We start from the raw sequence: 10,455 nt of genomic DNA, 5'->3' as shown, positions 1-10,455 counted from the left end.
GTGTGTGTGTGTGTGTGTGTGTGTGTGTGTGTGTGTGTGTGTGTGTGTCTCTTCAGGCAGTCGCAGGAAGACAGCCAAGGTTCAGGGCAGAATCGTAACATAAACACTTCCAGATGTGGCGTCTCGCTTGGGACCGGAATTCGGACTGTGACTCAGTGAGTTGGCCCCCCAGCCAACGGGAGGCTTCCTGCCTCGTGATTCTGGCAGGGTGGGGGCAGGAAAGGTTCTTCTACAAACTGCCAGGCCTGGGGGCTGTCGTACTAGGGCCTCCAGAACGCTCCTGTGCAGGGACCAGGGCTTGAAGCCTTCCCCCCGCTGGCCTTCAGGGCAGGGGACCTCCCACCACCAGGCCTTCTGTCCTGCCTCCTCCGCGCTCAGGACCTGGCTGGCTGCATGCTGTGGTGGTGCTCAGCCCAGCGTAGGGGCTCCCCTGCACCAGCAGGAGGAAAGACTGGGGCTCAGCACAAGGGCTCCCCTGCACCAGTTAGGGGTGGTGCTCGGCCCAGCACAGGGGCTCCCCTGCACCAGTTGGGGGTGGGGCTGGGGCCCAGCACAGGGGGCTCCTCTGCACCAGCAGGAGGAAAGGCTTGGGCTCTCCTGGGTTCAGAAATTGAAGGAGTCGGGGCAGGAGTGACATGCCTTGGCCAGGCAACCAGGGCCTGGCAGAGTGGCACCCCCACAGGCCAGCCTGAGGGCCTACGCCAACCCCGGCATCCTGCACTCCCCCTGCGGCTGCTCTGCAGCCTCCAGGTGGACAGAAGGACTCCGAGTGGCGCGGTGACGTCAATGTGTCGAGAACCACTTGGTGGCAGTGGGTGTGGACCAGGTGCTGCTGGGCAGCCTGGAGAGGAGGGGTGGCTTTACCTCAGAGGGCACCAGAGTCTGGTGGCCCGTGAGCACCCTGCGCTGCGGGCAGGCTTCCTGGGCTGAGAGGTGTCGTCAAGGGGTCGGGCCCTGAGTGTCCCGAGTCTGACACTGAGAGCCTGAAGGGGCTCATCCCATGTCAGCTCTGTGACTGGGACCTCAGCTTCGCAAGGCCTGGCTTTTGGCTCTGGCGTCATCCCAGTCACCTGGTTGAAACTCCATTTGGTCCCTCGCGGCGCCTCAGTCTCTGGTCTGTAGGGTGGCATCAGACTTGGAAATCACCCCGGGACCTGTGTGTTGGTGGAAGGGACCCCAGGGTGTTCTGTCATTCCTGGAGAGGAGGATGTCTGATTCAGGGAGGGGGGTCAGTTCTGAGCATCAGCAGGGTGTCTGCACCCAGACCAGGAGCCCCTTAATCGTTCACTGCGCCGGGGCGATGCCAAGGGGAGGAAGGGAGGGAATAGAGGTGGGTGGGATCTGCCTCTGAAGGGGACAAGGAGGCCACCGTGGGGGTCCGAGGGGGAAGCGTCGGGTGGTCCCTGCAGGGTGCTGAGCCCCACGTTACTCCGCTCCCTCCCTCCCGCAGGAGAAGGAGAAGAAGTACATGCTGCCGCTGGACAACCTCAAGATCCGAGACGTGGAGAAGGGCTTCATGTCTACCAAGCACATCTTCGCCATCTTTAACACGGAGCAGAGGTGAGGGAAGGCCACATGCCTGCCACGGGGCCTCGGGGAAGACCTCTCTGGGCAGGGCCCGGATGATGGATCCAGGACCCACTGCGGCCGGGGACCTAGAGACATGTTCCCCAGTGTCCCCTGGCTGCTGTGGGGGCAACAGGGAGGGACTCAGGGTACTGGTCGAGGCAGATGACCAAGGTTGAGCAGGCTGGGGCTGAGAACAGGGAGGAGGAGGAATCAGGGTAGTTGCAGCCCAAGCTGACTAAACTGGTGGGTTTGGGTGCCAGAGCTGTGGAAGTGGCCCTTGGAGACTGAGCATCTGTGGCAGAGGTTTGGGAGGCTCCCGGGGAGGGTGGGAAGTGATTCCCTGGAGCATAGTCGGGGCAGGGGCTATGGGCAGGGGTGGGTGTAATGTACTATGTGAGCCCCATAGCCGTGGGGTGTATCGGGGTATGGGGCGGCCAACTCCCTCAGGCAGGTGCCCCACTCCGCTGGGATGTGATGGGCATGTGGTAGAGAGCTCTGTTGGCCATTTGAAGTCAAGGAAGGCCAGACTCTGCCTCCAGGCCAGGTGCCAGGCCACCTGCCACCTTCCTCAACCCCACTTCTGCCTCTTTCTCCAACATGGCGGCCTGTCCCCCAGCCCTGGCACCTTGCCTGGTCACAGGGCCCTGCTTCCCCTCAAAGCTGGGTTTCACCCAAGGGCTTTGGTGGCAGGCTGGCCACCTTGGCCACACCTGTCCCGTGGGATGCAGTGGCCATGTGGCCTGTGGGATGGGCTGACCTGGAGCACGCTGTCCGTGAATACTCGTTAATGGCCCTCCTGGTTTCTTCCTAGCCTTGTGGCTCTTCCCTGCTGTCTGCCCAAAGACCCACACTTGCCCAGAAATCTGGGTCCTGCCCCTGGACAGTCCCCCACCCCCACCGCTCCTGGCCAAGGGGCACACTCCAGCACTTCCTTTCCAGGATGTAGTCCCTGGCAGCTTGTGGCCGTTGGGGCAGACATTTGATGGCATTGATGCCCGAGGCCACGATAGCCACAGTTCCACGGTGCCATAACCTTACCCCGTGGGCACCCTGTGGCAGAGCGTGGTGGAGAGCGTGCTGTCGGACAGCAGTGCTCCAGACGCTGGGCTGGAGAGGCACTCCCCAGGCAGAGGGGGGTTTTGTGGGGCACGTGCCTGCTCCTGAGGAGTTTGGATTGGCAGCCTTTAACCTCCATCAGGACACACACAGGAGGAAGCAGGCAATTCCCAAAGGAAGGAGAGGAGACCGTTGAGCTACCCAAGCCCCCTGCCCACAGACCCTCCTGCATGTGCCCTGTGCCTCAGCCCCCAGGGAGACAGGGCCAGCCCTTGCCCCTAGCCCTCCAGGCTTGGAGTGCCTGGCTCTGGTTGTCACTTGGGACATAGCCCAGTACCTGAGCCTCGTGGGGCTGTGCCCCCCTGAGGCCTGCCGGCCTCCACCTCCTCAGGGCCAAGGGTGTCCCCTTTCCTTGCCCGCCACAGGAATGTCTACAAGGACCTGCGGCAAATTGAGCTGGCTTGTGACTCCCAGGAGGAAGTGGACAGTTGGAAGGCCTCATTCCTCAGGGCGGGGGTCTACCCTGAGAAGGACCAGGTGAGGAGCGGCCTGCCAGCCCCACCCCCCACCCCTGTGGAAGGGAGGCTTGTCCCAGAAGTGGCCCAGGAGGCTCCCGACGGCCCAGGACCTGGACAGAGAACGTCCTGACACGACTCTGTCCTTCTCCCCTTCTCCTCCCCTCTGTGTGGTCTGGGGACCTGGTATTCCAGTCACTCTGGCCCGGCCAGCCCGGAGTCTCGTGGTACGGCCCAGCCGCGGGGTCATGAAGAACACTTGCAGGGAAGGGGGCTGTCCTGCTCACCACCTTCCCCTCCCCTCTCCCAGGCAGAAAACGAGGAGGGGACCCAGGAGAACACCTTCTCCATGGACCCGCAGCTGGAGCGCCAGGTGGAGACTATACGCAACCTGGTGGACTCGTACGTGGCCATCATCAACAAGTCCATCCGGGACCTCATGCCGAAGACCATCATGCACATCATGATCAACAACGTGAGTGCGCGTGCGCGCCGTGGGCCTCGCCCGTCACGGGATGCCAGTGGCCAGCGAGTGGCCTGTAGCCACATCTGGCCTGGGACACTCCCTCACTGCTGCCACCTCAATGCTGACTCATAGGGACCTCCCTGTGAGCTCCCAAGACCGTCACCGTTTATGGGAGTAGAAAGCCCCAGCTTTCTCCCGCAGAGCTGCTGGCGGTTTGGAACTGCCGGCTTTTCGGATGGCAGCCCAAGGCCTAACCACTACACCACCAGAGCTCCTGGGTTGGGCCACGGTGGGCATAAAATTCAATCTAAGAGCAAGTCACCCCTGCTTTTAAAACTCAAGAATCCAGATGGGGAGTCAAGACAAATACTGTCAGCCTCTGGAGAGGTAGCTGTGGTGTCTGGTCTGTGCATGAGTGAGCAGACGCTGGCCAGCCTGGCCACTTGCCGCCCTCCTCCTCCTCCTCCTCCTGGAAACATTCCATGCTGACTCCACCCCCTCTGGGTGAGGGTAGAAAGCCCACTCCTCCCAAGGGGCTCTCACTGGTGGTTTTGAGCTGCTGACCTGCAGCCCGAAGCCCAACTTGCAGCCCCGACACCACCAGGGCTCCTCCTAGAAAGATGACATTATTTAAAATAAAATCACTGTCATCGGGTGATAAAAGAAAAAAAAAACTAGATCAAAGACCGGATTCTAGCTTCTCTAGAGAAATTGGTGGGCACAGGCCAGCCCTGTGGCCCCGTGATCACATCACCAAGTCGTCCTGGCACCACCTGGGAGTGCCGGCCAGGCAGTGGGCTCTGGTGTGGGTGGGTGGCTCTGTCACTGACCTCGGTCTCCTGCAGCACGGTGCTGCTCATGGGCTTTCAAGGCTATGGTTTCTCGGAAGGCCGTTGCCAGGCCTGTCTGTGTCAGCAGCCCTGAGTTCAGAGCGCCGTTTCCGAGAGCGCTTAACCACCCGTGCCACCGGGAACCTTGATGTAAGCTCATTTCTTCTGAGCCTCGTGCCAACCCAGAGGGGAGGCACTGCCTGCGTCCCCGGTGTATAGACGGGCACACAGGCCTAGAGAGGTGAAGAAAGCTGCCTGGAGTCACTCAGAGAGGGTGGGCTTGAAGCCCACCCTGAGTCCAGTCACTGGGTGGCCTGGTGTGGGACCCTGCTGCCTGCCCAGGCTGATACCCAGCCCACCTTCGCCTGCAGGCACGACCTGCCTGCCTCGGGCACACCCGGGCCTCTGCAGGCAGTCGGGCTCCCTGTGCTGCCTGCTCCAAGCTGTCGGCAGCACCCGAGCTTTTGACTCGTGCGGTGCGGGTCAAGTTGGTCCTGACTCCACACCGCCGCCGCCGTGTGTTACAGCAGGAGGAAGTGCTGTCCTGCCCACCACTGCCACGTTGGACGCCATTGTGGCGGCCTTTGCGTGTGTCCATCTCACGGAGGGTCTTCCTCCTCTCAGGAGGATTCTGGGAACTAACGCTCTTTCTCCCCGGAAGTAGGCCGCACCCACACTCCCTGCTTCACCTTCCTGTGGAGGCGCCACAGAGAGGCCCTCGCCACCTCTCGCCAGCGCTGAGATGTTCCCACTGCCGCTGGATCCACTAGACTTTTCACCCACCAGCCCGTGATCTTCCTGCATTCGGCGTCATTGCATGTACTGTGAGTGTGAAGAGGAATTTGTAGACTAGTATCTGGACATATGGGCTAATAACAGACTTAAGGACTTGATCTGGACTGGACTGGGATGTTTGCTCAGTATATAACTGCTCTTTGATCTAAAGCTCTCTCTTACACATCTAAGAACGTTCCTGGATTTCTCTAGTCAACCCGGTCTCACAGGTGTGGTGACTATGGCAGCTCGAGTGGCAGTCCTGAGCGCCCTGCTCTTGGTCCACATCCCCCCTGGCAATGTTGTGGGCATCCCCAGACTTGGTGGGAAAGAAGGTGGTTCTGCCGCTGGGAAAGTGCTGGGCGTTTATACCTGGCCCAGCCGTGCTGAGCAGTTACCCGGGCTTTCTTGCACAGGGATACTTTCCCACCTGCCCACCGTCAGCATAGACCCCGCCACCCTTCTCATCAAAGAGTGGAAGAAACCTAGCTGTCTATCTAATAGTCTTTTCTGACCTGGAGCCAAAGAGGAGGCTCTCCATGTCTCTCGTCCAGTTCATCCTTATTCAACCAAACTCCCCACCGTCCAGGTGATTCCGCCTCACAGCGACCCCACAGCACAGTGTAGACCTAGCCCCTGTGGGTTACCCTTGATGGAAGCAGAAAGCCTCCTCGTTCAGGGGTGGCTGGTGGTTTTGAAGGGCTGAGCCTGCCCAGTGTGTTCCCTGCTGCACCATCCTGGCCCCTATACCTATCTGTTTCAAGTATATAGCAGTACAGGAGATAGAGGGAGCCTCTGTGTACAGTGCAGAGAGCTGGAACTACAGGCAAGGGGGCTGCGCGGCAGTAGTGCATGGAAAACTGAATGAAAGCTCATGGAAAAGTCCCGTCCGCCATACGTGCACCAAGAACCCTGATGTGTGCGTGAAGACCTGCTGAGAGCACTCGCTTCCCAGGAAGCTGTGTTCGTCCTGGGTGACGAAAGAAACAAATCTAGAGACACTCATGCGTGTAAGAAAGCGCTTTGTATCAAAGAGCCGTTGTATAATAAGAACACATCCCAGCCCAGTCCAGCTCAAGGGCGTAAGTCCAGTCTTGGCCCATAAATCCAGTACTAGTCCACAAGTTCCTCGCCAGACTCATGCAGCACATGCAACGGTGCCGAGTGCGGGAAGAGCACAAGCCGGTGGGTGGGAGAGTCTTGGGAAAGATCACAAGTGGTTGAAGCATCTCAGGGCTGGCGTGGGTCTCCACGTGGCCCCTCCAGCTGTCCAAGTGTGGCTCCTTACAGGAAGGCAGAGAGAGGGTTCCTCCCAGATCTCAGGAATCTCCACGTAGCTTGTCAGCAGGAAGACAAGGGAGAGAGCGAGAAAGGAAGCTCCCAGAATCCTCCTGCAAAGGCCACGGCCAACAAGGAGGTGTCCTCAGGCTGTGACCTGATTAGCAGACTAGACTCCACCCAGGGACGTATCAAATTGGCATGAGATTCTGTCACCACCCCCGAAGGGAACCAGTGGGTGAGGGACGCCAGAACGGAAGACATGTTCATCAAACCATCTCACACTTTTATTGTTTTCTTTTACGCGTGTTGTTTCGTTTTCAACATTTAAATTGTCGGAAAGCTAATTTCATTAGTCTGGGTAGACTAGAGAAACAAATTCAGAGAGACACGTATGTATATAAGAGAGAGCTTTATGTACAAGAGCAAAATAATACTGAGAAAACATCCCAGCCCAGTCCAGATCAAGTCTTTAAGTACGATATTAGCCCGTATGTCCGATACCAATCTATAAAGTCCTCTTCAGACTCAGGAAACACATGCAATGATGCCGAATGCAGGAAGATCACGGGCCAGTGGGTGGGAAGTCTTGTGAATTCAGTGGTGGTGTAAGCATCTCAGCACTGTCAGGGGTCTCCACGTGGTTCCTTCCGCTCCGAAACTCTTGACTGCCTCAGGGTAGCTTCATGTGGCTTCTCCTCAGAAATGTCTCGCAGGGAGTGAGCCTTGTCAGTAAACAGTCTCCCAGGAGTGAGCAGAGAGAGAGTCTCCCACCTCTAAGGAGGAAATATAGGCGTTCCCGGAATCCTCAGGAGAAGGCCATGCCCACACAGAGTCCTTATTGGCCATGACCCGATTAGCAAACTAGATTCCACCCCTTCACTCCTAATCCTCTCAAGCCCCAAATTGACACCAGCGGATGTCACTACCACACAGTGCATCCCCAGGGCTTGCCAGTGGAAGGTGCAGCTGGGAGACTCGGCACTCCTGGACAAGAGCCCTGGAGCTGGAGCTTGACACTGAGCTGCCCTGTGGGGATGGACCATGCGTTTCCATCTCCAAGTTCGGCCTGACCTTCAGGGGAGACTTTATTGCAGTCATTAGCCTAAGCAGTTACCAGAAAGGTCATTGAGAGAGGTGGCCATTCAAAAGCTTGGAGGTTTTAAAGAAACAAAAACCCTCACCTTGACACCATCCATTCTGACTCCATGTGGGTGCCTCGTCGGTAGGACAGGCTTGGCTGCCCCGTGGGTTCTGCTGAAACGTCATCAGCTTCCTGGGAACAGCTGCTGGTTTCGAACTGCTGGGCTTTGGTTAGCAGCCCAGTGCGGGGCCTCTGTGCCGTGTTATTCCCATTTACAGAAGATGATTTTGGATATCTTGGAACACCAAGAAAAGTAGCTGGAAAACCCACCGATCCGATCCGCATGGAGGATTCAGGAAGGGCCAGAGTATCAAACGAAAGAACAGGGCCCAGCAGTTTGCAGAGAAAAGATATCGTGGGAGAAAAGGGGGCAGGGCGAGAGCTCAGAGGCCGGAATGCGCCTCCTCTTTGGGACTTGAGAGATCCTTGGAGAAGAGCCCTTGAATGCTCGCTCTCCTGAGAGACTGAGCATACAGACAACAGCTGGGTGTCAGGCCCTTCCCCCACGCCGCCGCCCCCCCACCCTTCTAAAACACTCCGTGCATACTAAAGTGAAACACGGAAATCACTACCCAGCATGCTGGTTGTGGCCCTGCGTGAAACTGACCCCGCCTGCTTCTGCCCCTGCCCCCAGACCAAGGCCTTCATCCACCACGAGCTGCTGGCCTACCTGTACTCATCGGCAGACCAGAGCAGCCTCATGGAGGAGTCGGCTGAGCAGGCCCAGCGGCGGGACGAGATGCTGCGCATGTACCACGCCCTCAAGGACGCGCTCAACATCATTGGGGACATCAGCACCAGCACCGTGTCCACGCCCATGCCCCCGCCGGTGGACGACACCTGGCTTCAGAGCTCCACCAGCCACAGGTCTGGGAGCCCCAGGCTAGTGGAGTAGCCACAGCAGGGGGTGCAGGTCAGGTGTCAGGGATCGGGAGGGTCTCACCACACCCACTACCTGAGAGCTGCCAGAGGGAAATGAGACAGCTAGTTGGGGTGGGGAGTGGCAGGAGCACTGGACCAGCCCCTCCCTGGATGGCAGCTCCTCCTACTTGGGTTCCTCTCCCTTGCTCACTCTGGTCGTCTCCCTCCACAGCCCTACACCACAGCGCCGGCCTGTGTCCAGCGTGCACCCACCAGGCCGGCCCCCAGCAGTGCGGGGTCCCACTCCGGGCCCTCCCCTGATTCCCGTGCCAGTGGGGACAACGGCCTCCTTCTCAGCGCCCCCCATCCCGTCCCGTCCCGGCTCCCAGGGCATGTTTGCCAACAACGACCCCTTCTCGGCCCCGCCGCAGATCCCCTCGAGGCCGGCTCGCATCCCGCCCGGCATCCCGCCTGGAGTGCCCAGGTAAGGCTGGCTGCAGACCCCATTGGGCTTGTGCGGGGCGTCAGAGGCTATGGACCAAAGCCCCCCAGAGAGCTGACTGTCTGTGGGGCTCCCAGGCCTGGTGCTCTGCCTGAAGGGGGTCCTCCTGCTAGGCACCTCTTAGGTTTACTCTTCTTCCCTGTGGATCACACCTGTGGGCACCCTACCTGAGCCCACCTTGTGGCCCTGCCCTGTGCGATCTTGTGTCAATCCTGGGGGCTGGGTGGGCGGGGCCGCTCAGGGCCACACCACAGCCCACCCTGGACAACATCCCCGTGGGGCTCACTGGGGGCAGTGGGCCTGGATCCTCCCGGTACACCTGCTTGCAGCCTTACTGTAGGTCTCCTCTCCCCTGTCCCCCCATCCCTTACTCTCTTTGCAGCAGAAGACCCCCTGCTGCGCCCAGTCGGCCCACCATTATCCGCCCAGCCGAGCCGTCCCTGCTCGACTAGGCTGTGGGGGCCCTGTTCTCAGGCCCTCATGCACCCACCACGCAGGAGCTTCCATGGCCTGGACGCTGCAGCCCCAGGCCTGTGCTGCCTGAGCAAGGGCAGGCCCCTGCGGGTAGCCTGAGTCTCCCCGGCGCCAGGCTGGTCTGGCCCTGTACCTGGCTGGACACTGACCACTGAATGAAGGGGCCTTGGCGCCCAGGTGGGAGAAGCCGGAATGTTGCACTTTGGGGGTTGGCGCCTCAGTAGCAGTGGGGGGTCAGGAGGCTGCCCCTGAGGGCCTTCTTGAGGGAGGGACCCAGGCTGCATGGGGGTATGTGCCCAGTCCGGGGCTGAGTGCCTACTCCACTGGCCTCTCAAGTCCATGCCCAGGGGCCTCGGCCACACACACCACCACCCCAGGCCGGAGTTGTACATAATCCCTCCTCCTTCGTATTAACCACACGACAGGAGCCCGGCCAAGCCTCGGCCACCAGAGGTGCCTTCGCCAGCCTAGCTGGCCTCTCTCTGGGGACCCCTGGGCGATGTGGGCTCAGGCTGTGTGTGGCTGGGGAGGCCTCAGGGGTCTCTGGGTCCTGCCCAGACCTGCCTTCCCAGGGGGATGGGGGCCCAAGGTGCTCTCTGGGCGGACCCCAACTGCTCCTCGCTCAGTCTGACCACTGTAAGTGCCTGCGCTCTGTATCCGATTAATAAAACTAAAATGAAGGGAAGCCCCTCTGGCTGCAGCCCGTGTGGCCTCTGGTGTGGGCGGGCCTGTGGGGACTGGGAACCGGGCCGGGGAGGCTGGCGCTATAGTCGCAGACTCGGGACTGCATCCTGGATTGTGGGCTGGAGCACAAATGTTTTCACTGCTCAGGAGGCGAGCGTTGAGTACTTTTCCTCTGAAAAGGGGGCAGTGGGTCAGACAACCTCTGGCCTGGAGGGAGGGACCTCAGCTTTCCTTGCTGCGCACATGCATGCTCGCTCACTGGTACACGCTCTCTGCGTGCCGACCTGCCAAGACACTGATGC

At 59.8% G+C, this 10,455-nt stretch overlaps 1 protein-coding gene across 1 annotated transcript in view; it reads left to right on the top strand.

Annotated features, from left to right (window-relative positions):
- Nucleotides 1–10,154, top strand: part of DNM2 (dynamin 2) — an 80,267-nt gene extending 70,113 nt beyond the window's left edge. The window contains exons 15-20 of the mRNA XM_004716835.2: nt 1,451–1,560; nt 3,051–3,162; nt 3,451–3,615; nt 8,267–8,499; nt 8,726–8,977; nt 9,378–10,154. Of these exons, the coding sequence (XP_004716892.1) occupies nt 1,451–1,560; nt 3,051–3,162; nt 3,451–3,615; nt 8,267–8,499; nt 8,726–8,977; nt 9,378–9,447 (942 nt within the window). The 3' untranslated portion in view covers nt 9,448–10,154. The remainder of the gene's footprint in view (nt 1–1,450; nt 1,561–3,050; nt 3,163–3,450; nt 3,616–8,266; nt 8,500–8,725; nt 8,978–9,377) is intronic.
- The last annotated feature ends 301 nt before the right edge of the window (nt 10,155–10,455 follow it).

This window comes from Echinops telfairi, unplaced genomic scaffold (assembly GCF_000313985.2).
Source record: "Echinops telfairi isolate 266 unplaced genomic scaffold, ASM31398v2 ScPeMD7_36;HRSCAF=134, whole genome shotgun sequence".
NCBI classification, from domain to species: domain Eukaryota; kingdom Metazoa; phylum Chordata; class Mammalia; order Afrosoricida; family Tenrecidae; genus Echinops; species Echinops telfairi.
The sequence above is the reverse complement of the archived record's forward strand: the minus strand, read 5'-3'. Positions and strand labels throughout refer to the sequence as shown.